Raw genomic sequence first — 20,377 nt, forward strand, 5'->3', positions numbered from 1 at the left:
AATATCATATATAAATACAAAAAAGATAAGGCACACCACATTATAAGGCGCTATAGTAGAGGCTGGGGTTACGCACGACTTATACGTTGGGGGGAAATGTAGTGTGTGGCTGCCGACAGTAGTTGCGAGAACTGTTGTGGCTCAATATGACTTCACGTATAAGGCGACCTGCATATAAGGCGCAGGGTCATCTTTGGGAGAAAATAAAGGCTTTTGGGTGGGCCTTATACACCGGAAAATACTTTTTTTTTTTATATAACATTGGCACGTAACGCACAATTTAAATCAAAAACGGAAAAAGTGATTTGTCATGCTTAAATGCTTCAGTCAGGAAACTGGCGAAGAAAAGCCAAACAAAATAAAAGTAGCATTCTGGATTTCCAGGGAGGGACTTTGTAGCAAAGACCGTAATCAGCCTTTTTTACGCTTGTGGTTTGCGATGGCAATTTTTTATTTTTTTTTCATTTAAATAGCATTGGAAAATAAGATTTACTTACACACAGCGACATGGTGGGGATGGACAGAAACACGAGCACTTCCTTCTTCGACCGCAAAGCGGCCACCGTATGTCTGTAAATAGAGAATTTATATCGAGCATTTAAGTGCGAGAGGCAAAATGGCGATGTTGTACAAACTCGACATGGAAATCAAATTGATTTGAAGTTTTTACATTTCGTTCACTTTCTGGATGTATTGTAAAAATGGTGCTGTTCGAATCCCTGTAACCAAAACAATTAGACAAATTTGAAACACCTGTGCTTCGCTGTTCTTCTTCTTTCATGTTTACTTGTAAACACAACTGTGTGCTGTCACCTAGTGGTTAACCATTGAATTAAATATTAAAATCAAGAACAAGATTCCTAATTATGGAATCCGGATCCTAAATGTCTGTTGAAAATGATGCTTAACTCATTCACTGACAGACATATAACCCCAGACGCATATCATTTAGGAATTAACTCTTTTTTTCTGATGAAAGAAGAGAGTATAAGGTTTCTCTCACTGCATTGAATGCCTATGTAATCCTAAAACTAAATATTCTGCGGGTCTTGCAATTTGAGTGAATATGACCAAAAAAAAACAACCTGGAGTGGACCTATTTTTGCACATCATCTGGCAGTGAATGAGTTAAGAAAAAACATGACTTTATTGCGATCCTTTTTTTTTTTGTTAAAAGCTCAAATCTCCTCATCTACCACAAGTACCTGAGTAATTGGGCACGTAACCAGCAGGTCTCGTCGTGGCAATTTTTCACATAGACATAACAATAACGCCACCCAAACAGCTCGCTGAGACAATGGAAAAAGAAAGAAACCCATGTGGATGATCTGAACCGAATCCGGAGGACAAAGTGTCGCTGAGAGATCGTGGAAATTAGTGAAGGCAGCATGGAGGCCATCCTTTGATGCTTTTGCTATTGAGACCTAGTAGTCGATATCTCCTGCCAATATGACATCTGTTCTACATGATGGAGTGCGGGGGGGGGGGGGGTACACCCTGGCAGAGCGTGTATCGAGCCCTTTAACAAACACACGCCACATCCACACTTTTGTAGCTTTTTGTTTTCGTGAAAGAAATGATGGACACTTAAAGGACAACCGAGACATTTTTTTTTGTTTCCTAACTGACATCAGAAAAACGTTTTATAGCATCTAAAATACCCAAAACACGCAGGATGATATTTTTAGTCAAATGCAAAACACCAATAAAAATGAGTTAAAATGTCCCAAAACTACTTCAAAATGACCCCGGAATTGGCGAGTTTCAGAAGGTCCCGCCCCCTAGTTCGTGTCGTCACGCCACGACGTCTTCGCCTTGCTCTAGAATCAAAACAATGGCTTCAGATTCGGAGAAGATGCTTTCTTGTGACTCATCCAGTCATGAATATGATTCAAATAGTTCTGAAGAGGAAAGCATAAATGTTTGCAATCGATTAAAGAAGTCCTTCCGTATCAATTCGAGCCGTCAGGACTCCAATGTAGCGTCCCAGAAAATGCACAAGATGGCGCCCAAGCTCTGTTGGAAATGGGTTGATTTGTCTGCTGGGAATTTGTGTCATCTAGTATCAACTAGTAGTCTTGGTGAAACACAACAATTCACCATCGCATTATGTGTTTTCCTTCTAATTTCGCCATCAACACTGATCAACACGAAGTTTTCAGACCAAACAAAGTACCCAAAATGCATTGTGTGTCGCTTTCTCGGTCGGGGGCATTCCTGACATGACATCACGTCAGGAATCATCACTCGAAAACAAGACTTCCTGAATATTCAGCGCGAGTCTTAAAACGTAAAATATAGCTATATGCGGTGGAATCTTTGTAAAATACACTCAGTAGAAGTCATTTCAAGTGATTTTACAAATTATGGACACAACTTGGTTGCCCTTTAAATGAATTGCCCTCTAACTGACTCACATACATGACCCCACAATTATTTTATTTTTTTACTGTGTCCCGCTCATCTTTTCCATGCTGACTACAGCTCCGTTTTTTTCCATGAGGACACGTGTTTAGACGGACAATGAAACGCGGCAAACCGCAGTCGTGAAAGTTTTTTTTTTGTGAAAGATTCCTTATGCCTTTTGGCTCATTCGGTCCGTCAAATGGAAGCCAGCAGAGAGCAAGCTGTTCACGTTTTTTGGATATGAACTTCCTTTGACCAGTGATGACGACCGCGAGCTGTTGATTCGTTTGGCTTTGGTGGTCAAAACTAGTCCAAGATGATGTCTGGTCATCAACTTGCCACTTTAGAAGCAAAAAAATAAATAAAATATTCCGCAAGAGTGACGCGCAGTGACTGAAAACAGAGTGACAATATCCACACTGTTGTCGTTGAAGTCCAAACAACATGTCTGGTCCATATTATCCTTCAAAGATATTTTGTGATTAGTGTTTGTGTCTTACTTTCAAATTTTTGACAGCTCGTGTATCTTCTGTCCCCCCAATCGCGTCATTTTTGGCTAAAATGCAGATGAAGATTCTTTGACCATGACAGAATTACTTTAAAGGGCAAAACGACGGTGAGGAGTCACATGCAAGCAAACTTCAGGATGGGGTCTCAAAATGAGCAGAATTTGTCAGGTCATTCCAAAACAAAAACAAAAAAACTCAATGACCCTGAAGTCAGCAGTGTTTTATTACACCGCTGTCTGGAGGACATCCTTCAGCATTGCATAACTGCAAAGACCTAACCGTCCATGGTTACACCCTTCCTTAAAAATTGCACCCCTTTCTCTTTCGCAAACGATTAAGTATGTGACCTCTCCACCCCTTTCCTTTTGTTTTTAGCATTTTTGTTTCTCCATTAATGATGACATAAGAGGACAACATTATAAATATGTTTAAAAAAATGTATATTTTGAGCAAGGCGCTTATAAATGAAATGTATTATTATTATTATTATTATTATTATTATTATTATTATTACAGTAAAGTCTCGTTATATCGATATCGGATATATCGATAGTCCCGGTTATATCGATACTATTTCTATGCACGCACGGAGAAAATTACATGCAAATAGGGTCGGATATATCGATAGTCCCGGTTATATCGATATTTTTTCAGACTCCCTTGAATATCGATATAACGAGACTTTACTGTATATCCAGCGCGTTTGTTTCCTTGTAATGCCGGCGGTAACCGCTGGAGGGTAGCCGACTATTTTTCTCCCACTGCTTTTTTATTATTATTGTGCAATATTAACGGTCACGTGATCTTTGTTTACATTGTACCGTAATTGAAACTACCGGAAATTCAAAATCTGCACCGGATCTGTAACTATCGTGTGCTAAATACATTTGTGTTATGTATATATCAAATAAATATATTTATTAATGCATTATCTCTTATTCATAATACAGTGTGAACCATTTAGCAACTGCCATAAATAAATATGGATTTGTTAATAAACAATGGCCGTTGTTTTGTTTGCTTTAAAAACGTATTTGTTACATTTCTTTAAATCATACATAACACAACATCCCAATAAAAAAAATCAGGGCATGATCTCAATCATTATCAATGCAAAAGATACGTTACTGCCATCTACTGGTCATTTTTAGATAATCGGTATCATGTTGGATTTGTGGTTAAGATAAACACAAACACACATGTACTCACGCATATATATACTGTGTGTATACATCCTGGCAAAAGTGGATGGCGAGACGATGCTTCACGACATCTCCAGCCACCAGTGAATGACGTCAGTCAACGGAAGTTAGTTAGAGGAAATTGCATGCAACAGCCGGAAGTATGCCTGAATGACTTTGGTGAGAATTTTGACACTTTTGCACACACTCACGATGCTGGAGTGCTTCTTCCTGAGGTTGTTTGTGCTTCCTCTCGTCATTAAAGGTAAGAAGTATTTATTTGTAAATTATTTTCATTGTTCAACAATGTTTGTCACACAAAGATATAGAACTGAAACGGGCTCCAGTAGAGACCTGGAGAACCATTTGAGATGTTTTCTTTCTTTAATAAATACATCTATTTTTATTTTTAGGATTTTTTTCAATATAATTTCTAATGATCTGCACTTGACCTCCATGCACGCAACTTTTCTCTGACAGGCATCACTGGTGACAGTGACACGGTCAGCTTGGAATTGACGTTTCCATGCGCCAACTCAGTGTGTTATCACATTTGGAGATTTACCCGGAGAACGCAGAACATCGACGTTGTGCTAGCAAGTAACGGGGAGATGATGCAACCTGCAGGGTTTGAATCCCAGGACCGACAATGCACAGAAAAGCTTCGACGTCTGACGGAAGACAACATTGGACTTCATTACTGCAAGATCACAGATGATGCCTTCACACCTCAAAACGGTCAGAAAAACGCAATGCTGTAATGAAGAAATGAGTTCCCCTAAACCTCCTTTCTGAGTTGCAGATTTTTTTTAGAAATGTATGTGATAACGTGCAAAAAAAATGTCATTTGTACAACTAAATGACAACATTTTGTCAGCCAAATACAATTTTAATTCATTCACTGCCAAACGATGTGCAAATGTGTCCATTTCAGTGCCAGGGTTTTTGTCATTTTCACTCAAATTGCAGGACCCTCAGAATATTGAGTTTTAGGACTACATAAACATTCAATGCTGTGTAAAAAAAACCATAGACACTCTTATTTCATTAGAAAAAAAGTTAATTCCTAAGTTATATGCGTCCGGAGTTATCTGAGCTTGAAATGGGGGTCTCCGTACAAAATACAATACATATTTATTTATATAGTGCCTTAAGGCAAATGCTTGTGGGAGGGAAAAACATTGCCAGAGGTCTGACCGGAGCTTGATCCAACCCCCCCTCAAGAAAAACCAAAACCCGAACAAATTCGGGAATGGCTTTTCAATTCAGTGAATAAGTGAAGCAGCGATGCTATCAGCCTTTTTCACAATCGCTACCTGAACATGAAATGGTGGTGCACTACATGTAGACAGACAATATCCACTGAACTGAAATATCTAATGTGGGAAAGTGTTTGATGTAAATGTAATGATATTGTACGGGGGTGAAAAAATGGGTAGTCGAGCCAACAAGCTTGGAAATTTAAGAGTAAATTTGTTTAAATCTGTTTTAAATTGTGTTGAAAGAAAATGTGTCTAAGTAAAGTTCTTCACTTATGAATGAAAAAGTTCCAGATCAGATCAACTGCATTTTGATCAAATTGGATCGCCACATGAATCCATCCACATGAAGAGCAACGGAATGGTCTTCCTTTGTGCTCCCTTCAGAACCTCCAGTGTTCAAAGTGGCACCGGGCTTAGAGGTATCTTTCCAATGCACCCTGTTGTCCTTCTTAACGCTGGGCCGTTGCTCCAGAAGTCAAAGGTACGAAGTCTATTTGAGGTGGGTGAACCGAACCGGCCATGAGGTCATCGACAATTTTCAACAATTCCGCATATTGCGGAAGTCATTGTGCGACGTCACCTTGACCGTCACCTTGCAAGCTCCTGAGAGTGAGGAGTTCAGGTGCCAGGCGATCGTGGGACAAAAATCCTGGACATCGGTGGAGATGAGAGTCCAAGTACCAGGTCTGCACCGACTACCAACAGACCTTTCATGTACTGTATTTTTAAGCTAAAAACATTTTTTTCCATTTTGTTTAGTTCCCAAAGGGAAGGGGAAGGGAAGAGGAAACTTCAATTTAAACGAAGGAAAACCTCAGGGTACTGGATTAAGTCCATGCGGCTTTCATAATACCAAATATGCCCCAGAAGTAATTTGTGTCCTTTTCTCCAGTAGACAGTCACTACCAAGTCGGCGTGGTGGTGGCGGTATTGGCGTGTGCCACGTTGACCGCCTTGGCTGCCATGTTTGTCGTGGTCAGGCGACGAAAGGCAGCAAGTAAGTCATTACTTTTAACTCATTCACTGCCGGGTGACATACAAAAATGTGTCCACTGCAGTGCCATGGTTTTTGTCATTTTTACTTAAATTGCAGGACCCACAGAATATTGACTTTTAGGACTACATCATCATTAAATGCAGCGTTAGAAACCTGTTAATTAACCAGTTAATTCTGAAGTTATATGGGACTGGAGTTATATGAGCTTGAAATGAGGGTGGCTGTCCAAAATACAATGCAATACGTACATATTGATTTATACAGCGCTTTAACAACAGCTGAAGCTGTAACAAAGCGCTTACATGGAATAAATGGAAATTCTTCCCCATTATAGAAAAGACAAAATATTGCCAGAGGCCACGGCCAGCGCTTTATCGACACCCAAGCAAGAAAAAACAAAACCCAAACAAATTCGGGAACAGCGCTCTCCATAAAAAAAAACAAATCTCAATTACATCATGTTTTATTTATCCTTTGTTAATTAGCAATGTGGCTCATGTCATTTTTTAACACAATATAGTGGTCTCCAAACTATGGGCCGCAGGCTGCCTAAAAAAAAAGAGTTAATTCCTAAGTTATATGGGTCTGGAGTTATCTGAGTTTGAAATGAGGGCAGCTGTCCAAAATACAATACAATACATACATATTGATTTATATAGCGCTTTAACAACCGATGAAGCTGTAACAAGGGAAGGGAAAAACATTGCCAGAGGTCTGGCCAGCGCTTTATCGGCAGCAAGAAAAACCAAAACCCGAACAAATTCGGGAATGTGATTACTTTTTTTTCTCGCAAATTTGCTATTCGTTATTATTATTTTTTTTTTAATTGATTGGTCTGACAACAAATATTTCTTTTCCACAATATTATCAAAATACTCCTTTCAGACCTTCCTGAAGCCCCCCGTCCCGCAGCCATTCACGACCACGTAAGCCAAACTTGAGTATGTGCACTTTGATGTGATTTGTGGGAGCATTGTGATCATGTTTTGCGTCTTCGCAGGTGGCGGATGACGTCGTTTACGCGGATGTCGTCCTCCCCGTTGGTCCGGATAGAGTGTCTTTCTCCCAAGGGCAAAATACGGATTATGCGTGCATTCGCTACCAGTAGACTTTCGTGTGTGTGTGTGTACATGTCAGCATTTCTTTTAATAATGCTATTTTGTATGTGTTGGTTACATATGTGACAGCTAAGCTCGACTATTTTTTCATGTTATGCATTTGAATCGTCTACCTCAGGAAATACTAATTCCCCATTTTTTGGGGGGTCATGTGACCAGAAAAGAATGAGTTTCTTATTTCCTCTTTTGTTCCCCCCGAAGAGTATTGTGAACATTCTGTTCTTGATTTTTTTTTTTTTTTTACTCTTATTATTTTGCTTTTTTTACTCTTACTTTTTCTGTTATGCATTTATTCTTTTATTTTTTTATTATTTTATTCTTTTATTTTGTTTTATTCCTTCATTCTTTTTTCTTTTATTTTTTTTTCTTTTATTATTTGATTCTTTTTACTTGTAGTCTTTTTTTCTTTTATTCTTTATTTCTTGTATTATTTTTTTCTTTTTCTTTTATTCTTTTATTCTTTTTTCTTTTATTCTTTTTTTATTTTATTCTTTTTTATTTTATTATTTTTACTTGTATTCTTTGTTCTTGTATTCTTTATTTTTTGTATTATTTTTTTCTTTTTCTTTTACTCTTTTATTGTCATAAGTGTTCTTGAGAGCTTTGAAAGGCGCTTAAAATAAATTGTATTATTATTATTATTTATTATTATTATTAGTTTTTTCCTTTTTCTTTTTTCATTCTTTTTCTTTGATTTTTCTTTTTTCTTTTGTTCCTTTTATTCTTTTTTCCTTATTTCCTCACTTTATTTTTTTTCTTATTTTTTTCTTTCTTTTTTTTTCTTCCTGTCTTTCTTTCTTTGTTCATTTTTCCCCTTTCTTTCTTTCATATAGTATCTTATTTTTTCCAGAGATTTTTTTTTCATTGTAAAATGTAATGCTTTTTTTTTGTTACCTTTCTTGACTTTTAACTTGAGCTTGCGTTTGCGTACACACATACAAACAAACACAAAGTCACACCTACACTGCCATACGCGCATACACTGTCACACACAGTCTCCGCAGGCAAGAGACCGCCGGAGCCGCTCCCAGCATTGCTGGATTTGCATTTTAAATGCTTTTTAGTCAGCCCACTCCTGTGCTGTTCACAGTGCAGTGCCACACCTCAGTGAAGTGTGTGCGTGTGTGTGTGTTTGTGCGTGTGACAAAGGGATAGAGGTGAGTGGATGAGTTGAACAGATAAATGAAGTTAGAAATGTTTGTGAAAGGATACACTCGTAGAATATTAAGTTGACTGTCTCATTTCTTTTAAAATCAGCGCCATATTGTACTATTTTACATTTGTTGTACTTCATGAAATTTTCAGCGTCGAATATGTGAAAGTGTCCCTTTTCAGGAAAATTAAAAGATTTGACTCACCCGACATTGACGAGCACTTTTGACAGATCGTGACAAAAGTCTCCAAGGCAATTTTTTTCCACTCCGAGTTGGCAGTTTACTGTCAAGCGAAACACAAAGCAAAGAGAGTTCCACCACCTGTACTTAAAACTAGAACGCAACTCTGCGTTTCATTAGCTTCATGCTAACAAGCGACACAAAATACCCCAGATTGGCTAACGTAACGCATTTAAGCAGCGATGCCATCAGCCTTTCTCGCAACAGCTACATGAACATTAAATGGTGGCGCAATACAAGAAGACAGACAATGTCCACTGAATTGAAGCAACTAATGTGGAGAAGTGTTCAATGAGAATGTATGGGGGGAAACGGTTAGTCATGCCAAAGTCAATTTAAGAGTAAATTTGTTCAAATCTGGGTTAAAAAAATGCCCCCCCCCAAAAAAAAATATTATTCCTGTGCTGATGCTGCTTTTAGTGCATTCAATAATCTACTTTATATCTATTTTAATTCCCTTTTAACTCATTCAATACCAGATGTGTGCAAAAATGTGTACACTCCAGTGCCAGGGTTTTTGTCATTGACACTTGAATTCCAGGACACACAGAATATTGCGTTTTAGGACTATATAAACATTCAATTCAGTGTAAGAAACCTTAGACTCTCTTCTTTCATAAAAAAAAAAGAGTTAATTGCTAAATTATATGGGTCTGGAGTTATATGAGCTTGAAATGCGGGTGGTTGTCCAAAATACAATGCAATGCATGCATATTGGTTTATATAGCGCTTTAACAACAGCTGAAGCTGGAACAACACGCTAATGTGGGAAAAAAGGGAAATGCTTCCACTTTGTGGAAGGGACAAAAACATTGGCAGAGGTTTGACCGGCACTTTATCGGCATCCAAGCGGAAAAAAAACCCAAAATCGAACTAATTCGGAAATGGCGCTTTACATCATATTTTCAATTCCCGACTACATTTTTTGAATAGCAGTGAATGAGTTCAATGTGACTTATTTTGCTTGGGGATACTTTGATAGTTTTTTTAAACTGTTTGTCCAACATTTTGATACTATCCGTTGGTTTCTCAGTGTGTTGACATTGTTGTAAATTGTGTTGAAAACCTTAAAAAAAAAAGTTTTGAGTTCAGTCAATGCTATAAAAAATATATTGGGTGTTTTTGGTGTATAAAGAAAACAAAAACAACACCAAAAAATGGCTGAATTTATGAAGAAGCGCTTAAAGGGGAACTCCGGTGACTTTCAAAAGCTCCAATTGATGCACTCCTCGCATGTCCTTTTGCCTTACGCAAGCATTTCACCATTGTCATTTCAAAACCTTGACCGGGTGCCGCGTCAGAAAATGCACCGCTGCTTTCAACACATTCCGCCATGAAAATTCTTGCATGTATTTACTCACTGCTTGCACTGTGCGTGTTAAGGTGTGTCACACGATCAGCTGATAAGGTCAAAGCCGCAAAGCCCATCCGAGTCAGGCACCAGCTTGTCTGACGGGTAAACGGGGGGCCAAATGCCGCTGTCCCCCTGCTGTGTGTGCGCGTGTGAGTGAACCTGGGGGGTGAGTGGAACAAAAGGGCCTTGATGACTGAAATCCTGCAAAAGACAGTAGAGAGAGAAAGAGAGAAGAGCGGAGAGGTGTTAGAAAACATGGAGGCCGAGCTCCACGCCCAGTCTGAACACTTTCTCCAATCCACAAACGGGACTCGCACTCCACTGTGTGCACGCACGAGAAAGCCGAATTAAGCTTATTTGGATAAGCGCAATGTAAGTTCGCGGATCTGTGGTTCCTTTTGTACTATTTTAAAGTGATCTGAGGGGGATTGCTACACTTTTGGTACCACTTAGCAACATGTGAAACCTTATGGAAGCATCTGTCATAAGTCATGACTTTCAATGACAAACTCAGGGCGTATTTAGGACGTTTAGTACAATATAAATACCAACAAAGAGGTAAAAAGTTTGCTTTGACTTGCTTACTTGATTGCCACACTGCCCCTCTGTGGCCAAAGACGTCACTGCAGCATACATTCGAATCATTTACAACAAATTTATAGATGCGATTACATGTGCACTTTTTTTTAAAATGACGTTAAAATTTATGTGGCCTTTTTCTTGTCAACTGCAAAACAGTTTTTGTTTTGCTGATGTTTTTTGTGAAGTTAAATGAATACAATGTAGGATAAAAAATGAATTGTGAAATTAAATGAATACAGTGTATTCTGAAACTGCCAAATGTTCTGCTTTTAATTCATAAAATTAGCATCGGAAGCATTAATGGGCAACAAAAACAAATTAATTTTATATTCATCACGCGATTAATCTGTGAAAAAAAAATGTGGAATGGGGTTTCATAAAAACAGTTGGCTGATTAAGGTCAGCTCAATAAAACCAATACAATACAAATAACAAATTAAGTTAGCAAGAAATTAGCATATGATAACATGCTGAGGCATAAAAATACAATTGGGATAATCTACAGTAATTAAGATAAATACAATTTAGATCACAAATGAATTAAACTATTTGAAGATTTGAAATGTTAACCGGAGTGCGGGATAATTTCAAATGAAACGTTGTATTTAATGACAGCACACATCTCAACTACAACAACGAATTTTAATACCCCCCCCCCCCCTCCATATTGAAATTTGTACTGAGTGCGAGGAGCAAACTGTACCTTAATTCCGGGCACAGGTGACAAATAACCTTGAACTGTTGACAAAATAACATGTTCCTCAAACTCAAAGCCCCCCACTGGGGCTGCCCTTTTGTTAACACTTCACATTGAAGTTGACCCTGACTGCACCACCGCGGTGGCGGCGGCGGCTGCAGAAACAGTCGAGGGAGGGTGGGAGGAACACAAAAAAAAAGGAAGGAGGAGCACTTTTTTTCCCCCGATGGACAATTTCCTGAGAATCTTTCTTGCCTGCGCGTCATTGTCACCTTCGATGCAAAGCGATGGAGTGAGGACGAAGGCAACGGGAACAGATTTGGTGGAAGCCCCCCACGGGAGAAGCCGAGCAACTTTGAGACAACAAGACTGCGTATTTGTAATTATTTTTTTTGGGGGGGGTTTCCATCACTCTGAGACGTCAACTCATCATCACATTACCGCAGGTTAGTTGTTGCGCTCAATGTTTTATTTATCTATTTATGTCTTTTTTTTAAAAAGCCTTTTATTTGTTTTTAAGTTCGTCAGAGTTTGTGAAACGAGCTAAGATTTGGAATAACGTTTTACAGATTCGGGGGAGGTGGATTTGAAGAAAAAAAAACACATTAAAACACAATTATAATTATTGCGATTACAATTATTTTACAATGGGACTATTCCAGCGTATATATGTAAATTAGCTGTATGCTATTTTTCTAAAGAGGCTTTTATTTGTTTGTAAGTTCGTCAGAGTTTGTGAAACGAGCCAAGTATTTGGAATAACGTTTTACAGATTTGGGCGAGGTTGATTTGAAATAAAAAAAAACACACATTAAAACACAATTATTATTATTATTATTATTATTATTATTATCACTATTACAATTATTTTAGTTAGTAAGTTAGCGGTATGCTTTTTTTTCTATTCATTGGCTGTATGGACCTGTAAAAGCAGAGTACACTGTAAATTGCAAAAACACAATTTTTCATGCAATTTTTATATATCAGATTTGTTTTCATAGCATAGAACTAATGGGAAAATTCCCTATTCTACGTGCAGCATATTTTGAATGCGGGATAACTCGATAAGTAATAAATTGACCCCTATTTATTGATGTATTTATGTATGTACTTGTGCAGTTATTTGTTTGGCTTTTATTTATTCATGTAGTTATTTATGTATTTATTTATTTAGTTAGTTAGTTATTTTATTTAGTTAGTTTATATTTAGTTAGTTAGTTTATATTTAGTTAGTTTATTTACTTATGTATGTATTTTTGTACGTATGTGTGTATTTATTGGTTTGTTTGGTTTGTATTTATTTATGTGCTTATTTAGTGATTATTTTTATTGTATTTTATTTTTATTTTTTTTGACAGAGACTATTAAGAGTCTTATGTTTCTTATGGCTGTGTGCGGTTCCTATTTTGAATGGTGACTTCAAAAATCTGGGTACATCATCTTGATTGGATTATGTTGGATTGGATTAGCCTCTATTAGTCTCACAATGTAGAAATTTACATTTTACAGCAGTAAAGCTATGGAAGGAAGAGGAAAGGAATGTGTTCTTCCTGAATTGTGTGAAAGATGTCAATTATAAAAAAAAAAAAAAAAAAAGACTTCACCAAATTGTTGATGAACACGCTGGGATTTCGCTCTTGGCTGGCCCGGCGCCTCTTGTGACTTTTGACGCCTGTTAATCAAAATGATTAATGTATTTAGAGTGTCATTATGTGTGTGCGTGTGTGTGAGCGCGCGTGTGTGTCTGTGTGTGTTTGTTTAAAGAAGTGAGTTGCTTGTACTGCCTTATATAAAGCGTGCAAGGTTCACTTTGAATACCGACTTTACTAAGAGTGTATAGTTAGCAGCTGGACTAAAGAAACATATTTACTACTACTACTACTACTACTACTACTACTACTACTAGTACTACTATTACTACTAATGATAATAATAATAATATAATAATATTAAATAAAAAATATTAGATAGCAGGGATGCAAACGCTGAACATCAATCGACCCATTTGAACATTTCCCTGCTTCCGTGATGTCCCACAGTCATGATTCAGAGGAACGAAGCGGTGCTGTCCATCCTGAGGGAGCTCCAGGAGGCCACGGAGAGCTCGGGCCTGGACGCGCTCATCTCAAAAGCCCGGGAGGCGGACCGGCTCCTGGCTCCCTTCCCGCTCCCCCGTTTGCCCTGTCAGAACTTCCCCGAATGGATCGGGGTGGACATCGTCGCCCAAGGCCTGTACCCGAGGGACGCTCCTGCGGATCTCCTGCCGCTTCGCTGCAACGGAAAGGGCAACCGGCTATTTGATGCGGCTAGCATGTTGCTCGTGGGCAACAGTGGTCTGAGTTTGGAGCTACAGGTGGGTGCTCACTACTAACTTTAGCACCAGGTTTGAAGTAAGCTAGACTGCTTTTCTGTGAAAGGTTTTATGGGTATGGAGCCAAAATCTTCCGCAAGGGTTCAGGAGAGGGACAAAGGCAGTCGTGTTTGATTTCCAACATCTTGGTAGAATGATTCAAATGTTTATTTGTTTTGTTTTGAACACACCCAGGTAAGGACAGTTGTAGAAATGGTCCTTTGGAAGAGGTACTACTTGTCCGGGATGATCGATTCCAAGATGATGCTCCAGGCGGTCCGCTTCAGCCTCTGCGGCAAGGAGTCCGAAGCCATGCTCAACCTATCCACAGACATCTTGGAGGCCATATTCGACGCCGACGTCAAAGCCTCGTGCTTTCCAGACTCGTACGCCAACATGTGGCACGTGTACGCGCTGGCGTCTGTGCTTCAGGTGAACATCTACTCCGTCTACCCCATGTTCAATCACAAGATCCGGTCCTACTTCAACCGAGTCATCCGGCCCAGGACTTGGCCCAAAGAGTGCGAGCCTCAAACCATCCACATCATGTGGTCCGGCGAATTACAATCGGAGACTTTGTTCCGACCTGATCACTTTGTGGCGTTGGTCCATGAGAGCAATTTTGCTTCGAGTAGTCCCAAGAGCGAGGAGCTCCTCAACCAAGAGTCAAACTTCTCGTACCGGACTCTGAAGGACAAGTACAACATCACCAAGAGGACCTTTTACCGCTGGAAGCGGCAGTCTCAAGAACACTGTAAGAAGTCCACAGCTCGCTACGAGGCCAAGTACTTCCTGCAGGCGTCTTACTTGGAAGGGAAGCTCATCCCGCTGCACCAGTTCAAGGAGTTCTTCCCGGAAATCTCCAGGTCATCTTACTACAACTGGAAGCAGGAGCTCCTCAAGTCGGGCGGAACCTTCTCCACATCGTCATCCACGGGGGAGATAAGTCCCAGCGAGAGCACAGAGCAGGAAGTGTGGTCCTCTCCTGAGCTCAGGCAAGACGAGTCGGACCATCAAGAAAGCGTAGCCGGCATGTTCGGTCTCAGCATGGGGGCCCTGAATCTAGAACGGGCTCAGAGTGCGGCCGACATGCAGCAAGCCAAACGCTGCTTGCAAAACTGCATCGCCGCCAACGCTTCGTTTCCCTTCAAGCTCTTCAAGCGCAACTTCCCGGGCATCTCCAGGTCCACCTACTACAACTGGAGAAGGGAGGCCATGTTGTTCATTGGAGGCTACAAAGCCAGCAGCTCAGATAGCTCTGACGCGGACAAGAGCCAAAGTCCTCAAAGCATCTCTCCTGTACTGCAAAACATGAACGAAGCGGCTCCACGGTCAAAAACCTTCAGACGTCGGCACAGAAGTTTCAGGCTGGCGTACATGAGTAAGAAACAACTTCGTGATGTGGCCAAGATGCTTGTCCAAAAGTCCAAATTGTCCCTCAGTAAATTCAAGCTCAGGTTTCCTACCTTGTCCCTCTGCTTCTTTTGGCTGTGGGCGAGTGGCAACACCAAGAGGATGGTGAGCGAAATCAATGCTACCAAAATTGGGGAAACGCCGGTGGCCTTCTTCAACGTAGCAAACCACCACAAGGCGCTCCCGTTACCGGAGATCACCCCGTATGTCGGCGGATCCCGTAGCGCTCCTCTGGACGCCTCGCAAGCCAATCATGACCACCCGGGATGCTCCCTGCCGGACCAGCAGAGGCTGGCCGTGGACGTGGTGGCTCTGGCCAACTTTAAAGCCAAGGCCAAGTTGTTTTTGCAGACGCGCTTTGAGGAAAGGTCTTTCCCAACATTCAAGGAGTTCCGCTCACACTTTCCCTTCACCCCCCGTTCCACCTACTACATGTGGAAGCGAGCTTTACACCATGGGGTGTCGCTGGTTCACGGCTAAAGACCCACCCCTCCCCCCGAATTTGGAAAATGTGGACACCAGTTGACAATGTGACTGAAGTCTTGCAATGCAAAAAGGTCGTTCAAAGATTGGACTCTCCGCTAAGCACCGTACCCGGCACCTTTTACCTTTAATTGCTGTATGCTTTTTCACATTGTCTGTATGAGCCAGGGTTCTTCTTTTTACCTTTAGTTTGTGTATTTTTAATTTACTTAATGTGTATGTCTTTTTTTTTCTTCATACCAACACCAATATTCAATTGCACCAAAGAACAAACTGTGAATCAAATGCACCTTTGTGGTTATTTTGAAGACGCTTGAATGTAACTCTTGTTTTCTTCTACTGCTCATTTTAATACTACTAACAGTGTTAAATTTGTACCCAACTTTTGTAAAAATAAAAAGTGCCGCAGAATTTGTTGTACGTACGTATTTCCTCTTTAGTGGGCGAGGCAAACTCTGCTGTAAGCTTGTCAAATAAATAACTTCACCAGCATTCACAATTTGATGTCATTTTGGTTGGTTGGCTACTTAATTTTTTTTTCCACGTCAAACCGGACTTGACGGTATCAATGTCTCTGTGCAAGCAATTCATTTTTAACAATAGCTGGTCAGGGGTTTGGTGTATTGCTCCTCTTCTGTGCAGCTTATTGTGATCATGCTAATGAAGGTAATGGTCAAGGGTGGGGACGAGGAGCGTCTTAATTGTATGCAAGAAGAGGGTGAGGGGGATCAAGGTGACTGAGATAAAATTCCACAGGCTGTGTTTTTCTTGTGACGGGGGTTTGAAAAGTTTGGAGAGGGGGCGGGCGGTTGTTCCCAGACACTTTGATCAAGTGATATCGCCACTCACTTGCAAAGTGTCAAAGTGAAGTTCTTTATAGGTGGAAGTTAAAACTAACATCTATCTGAGCGCATTTATTTCAGGGTCAAATTGTAAGAGATCGAAGATACATTAAACATACTGTTAATAATACTGTGCATGCAAAACATGTTTATTAAATGTATATTTTGGCTACCATGGAAACATACACACAAACACACACACGATAAAGGGTCAACAAATAAGTTAATGGGAATTTAATGGCAATTGTTTTGGAAATTTGTCCTGACTTAAAATCTAAAAAACAATATCTACCTAACTACCTATCTATTTATCTAGCAATCTAGCTAGCTTTCTAACCTGTAATCTAGCTAGCTTTCTAGCTAGCTAACCAGCCATCTAGCTAGCTTTCTAGCTAGCTAACCAGCCATCTAGCTAGCTTTCTAGCTATCTGTCTCATGCATGCAAAACATGTTTCTTCTTTTTCTTCATCTTCTTCCTATTATTATTATTATTGTTATTATTATTATTTATTTATTTTTACATGTGCAGTAACGCAGCTCTTCATGCAACAATATATTGAGGACAAAAAAATTTTTATGACGTTCAAACTTATTCAGAATCAGAATCGGTAAATCTTTATTCGTCCCACAATGGGGAAATTTGCAATTATTATTTTTTGTTTGTTTTTAGATTTTTGAAAGTCAGGTGTGGGGGTAGGGGGGCAGTGCTCCGAATTAAAGTCTTGATTAGAAAGACTAGTGTAAACAAAAGAACAGCTTTTGGGGTTTGGTGGTCATCCTGAGTCGTTAATCATCTTTCAATCGGTGCCGCGTTGACGATGGTTAAGATTTAATGACGTGCTACAAACACACGTGTAGTTACACTTTATGTCCAGTAGATATCAGTAATGTGCTGTCCATAAAATGGCGTTCGTAGGAAAAGGCTGCAGATCTGTTCAAATGAATTAAACAAGACCATAAAAGTGTTTCTGGACAATCTGTTGTGTTTTTAAAACATTGTAATGCTCATGAGGCAAATGGGTTATATTTTGTACATAATGACGGGTTATAAAACACACATTTGGGGCAATATTGAACCGGGAGATATCTTTATTTCAAGCTGACACATAGCTGTTAAAATGTAAAATGGGTAGTGGATTGGGTGAGACAATAAAGCACTTTTCTGTGTTGTTTCCCATTTCACATTGGCTACATTCATGTGTCAAGTCTTAAAATAAAAGTAATATTGTGCTCGAATGAGACTTTGGAGGTTAGCATTCTATCATTAGCCGTCATGGGCACGGCGGGGGGGCACGTTTGAGCTCTAATTGCATCATTCGGGACCCACGCTGGGCTGCAAAATCAGCGGGAGAAGACGGTTGTAGTTAATAACTGCCTGTCTGGTTCTGCCTTGACAACACTTCAACCACTAAAAGGCTTTCGGATAAAGAGTAGTTGCTGTTGCACTTATGTCATTTCTGGTCCAAAAACAAATTATATCCGAACAAGATTATGCGTTAGCATGTCGAAGTTTAACGTGCGGGCCGCAAAGCAAGATTCGGACAGCCATCTGTTGCGTAGCCCCTGCGCTTTATCTACGGAGCTAATAAATCAAAGTGGAGCGAAGTTGCGGCCTGCCTGAGAGGGGAAAAATACATATATTTTATTTACACTGAATGAAAAATAATGCAGATTGTCCACCAAGAACTGCACGCACGTTCTTGGTGTCCTCTCTCTCAACTCAAAAACCAGTTTGTCGAAATGTAAGGGATGAATTGCTTCAACAGCTGCGCGCATGCAGTTTGGTAAGTGTACGAGGCCCCGCACACACATACCCACCCTCGAGGCCCCCCCGCAGCTCACTAATTGCACATTTCATATTCAAGCAACGCTAAATGCGGAAGCACGCTCCGGCTAAAGACAAGCGTTCTGTAAAACGCAGTTCATAAAAGATCAAGAAATCCACTTGAATATTTCATATGCTACTTCTTCACTTCAGCCGGCGGAAAAGTGACTCAGCACAGCTAGCTCGTCTTTTCAACGCGGGGCTGCAAACTAACGGGACGTTCTGAGAAGCCACCCGAGAGTGCTAAAACTTCGCAAAAACCTGAAACACGATGACACTTCAGGCTGCTTTAATTGACAATCAACGCGCGTGCATGGAATAGCTTTTTCGCTTCTTTGTTTTTTGCTAGTGGGGCATAACGACAGATGAGCTTGTGACCCAAGTGTCAGAAGGCAAAAAATAATAATAATTATTATCGCCACGCTGGTTTGACACAAAGACAAACGGATGGAGCTGTGCAGTTTACTCTCGGGCTAGGCTATGCGGTGTGTGATTCCATTTTTGGCCACAAGAGGCCGGCATTTTGCGTGTTGTGAAAGAGTGTGAGGTAAAGAAGAGCGGTTAGGTAAGTCGTCAGCACGGCCTATTTTATTTTATTGTTGTATTTTATTTTATTGTATCTTGTGTGATTTTATTTTATTTTGTTGGATTTTATTTCATTTGGTTTAATTTAATTTTGTTATTTTATTTTATTAGATGTTTTATTTTATTTATTTTATTTATTTTATTGTATTTTATTATATTGTATTTTATTGTGTTTTATTAATATTTTCTGTGTCATACCGTCCGTTAGTGTGACCGCGGTCATCTGACTCGAGGACAGGTGAACGCTGTGTTGGGAGTCTGGTCGGCCAATCACACTGCAATAAATAAAGAAATACATTGATAATAGATAAATAAATAAGGTTACTTTACAGTAACATGATACGTTTCTCTGTGGGTGAGCATCGGCAGCCATATGCGCCAGGGTTCACTCAACCCGGAAGTAACTCAAATACAGTAGATAGGAAGCTAGCTAGCTAATAGCTAGCTAACTGGATAGCCATATAGTGAATAGATCACTAGGTAAATAGCCAGCTAGCAAGCCAGATAGCTAGCTAACCAGCTCGATAGCTAATATAGACCAATATAGATAGCAACTAGCTAGCTAGATTTGAAAAGGGCTTACAAATGAAATGTATTATCCTTTTAAATAAACAGATAAATACTTTACAGTCAAAGGACAAGTTTTTCTGTGGGTGAGCAGCGGCAGCCACAGGCGCCAGCGTTCACTAAACCCGAAAGTAACTCAAATACAGCAGATAGGAAGCTAGCTAGCTAGCTAATAGATAGTTAATAGCTATTAGAGAGCTAATAGATATCAAATAGCTAGCTCAGTTTGAAATAACGAATAGATAAGTAGTTAAATAGCCAGCTAGCCAGCCAGATAGTTAGCTAGATGGCTCGATAGCTAATAGAGAGCAAATAGATAGCAAATCACTAGCTCGGTTTGAAAGGGGCTTATAAATGAAATGTGTTATTTTAAATAAATAGATCAATAAATCCATTAATCAAAGAAAAAAAATGATTGGGGTGAACACAAAATAAAATTTAGAATTGTTCAACTCAACAATTTCATGCTGACAGCCGCACAAAGAGAGCACAAGGAGACTTATCATGATGCGAGATAAATGGCATCTCTGGGATGAAGAGGCGCTGTTTACCTATTAAGTAGCTCTTTTGGAGTCCGCCGCGTGACATTTGCCGTTCCATTTGATGCAAACATAAAAGTGAACCGCGGGGGGTTATTTATAAGGCACGCCGGCGAGGTTAATTGTCTCTCTTTCAAACAAAATGTTTTCAGGAATCACACTGTATAATTGAAGAAGCCCTTTAACCCTAAATCTGCATTTCTTGGCCGAGTTAAAATTTGACCTGTGTTCAATTTTAACATCGGTAAAAAGAGGTTAACCTACAATTCTGTT

At 39.8% G+C, this 20,377-nt stretch overlaps 3 protein-coding genes across 6 annotated transcripts in view; 2 read left to right on the plus strand and 1 right to left on the minus strand.

Moving 5' to 3' along the window:
* The window catches only part of otofa (otoferlin a), a 205,832-nt gene that overhangs the window by 57,017 nt on the left and 128,438 nt on the right, over positions 1 to 20,377 (minus strand). Inside the window, exons 4-7 of one of the 3 annotated variants that reach the window (XM_089022533.1) lie at positions 19,197 to 19,273; positions 10,229 to 10,422; positions 8,832 to 8,910; positions 498 to 570 (exon numbers count right to left, since the gene is read on the minus strand). The gene's annotated coding sequence lies outside the window, so the exon portion shown is untranslated. Of the gene's footprint in view, positions 1 to 497; positions 571 to 8,831; positions 8,911 to 10,228; positions 10,423 to 11,506; positions 11,641 to 19,196; positions 19,274 to 20,377 lie in introns of those variants that run through there. The other 2 variants (XM_089022535.1, XM_089022534.1) reach the window with 2 other exon arrangements.
* Positions 4,161 to 8,906, plus strand: LOC148883697 (uncharacterized). Of its 2 annotated transcripts, none has more exons than XM_089022572.1 (7): positions 4,161 to 4,361; positions 4,577 to 4,834; positions 5,743 to 6,042; positions 6,118 to 6,177; positions 6,251 to 6,355; positions 7,241 to 7,281; positions 7,356 to 8,906. In XM_089022572.1, exons 1-7 carry the CDS (start codon positions 4,268 to 4,270, stop codon positions 7,461 to 7,463), a joined length of 966 nt encoding a protein of 321 aa, XP_088878698.1. In that variant the 5' UTR covers positions 4,161 to 4,267; the 3' UTR covers positions 7,464 to 8,906. The 2 variants fall into 2 exon arrangements, with proteins under 2 accessions (XP_088878698.1, XP_088878700.1); XM_089022574.1 differs by having other exon boundaries at positions 6,254 to 6,355.
* On the plus strand, positions 11,804 to 16,155 carry vrtn (vertebrae development associated). Its single transcript, XM_089022562.1, has 3 exons — positions 11,804 to 11,946; positions 13,540 to 13,853; positions 14,046 to 16,155. Exons 2-3 carry the CDS (start codon positions 13,542 to 13,544, stop codon positions 15,741 to 15,743), a joined length of 2,010 nt encoding a protein of 669 aa, XP_088878688.1. The 5' UTR covers positions 11,804 to 11,946; positions 13,540 to 13,541; the 3' UTR covers positions 15,744 to 16,155.

This window comes from Hippocampus bargibanti, linkage group LG19 (assembly GCF_051943395.1).
Source record: "Hippocampus bargibanti isolate YZ-2025 linkage group LG19, ASM5194339v1, whole genome shotgun sequence".
NCBI classification, from domain to species: domain Eukaryota; kingdom Metazoa; phylum Chordata; class Actinopteri; order Syngnathiformes; family Syngnathidae; genus Hippocampus; species Hippocampus bargibanti.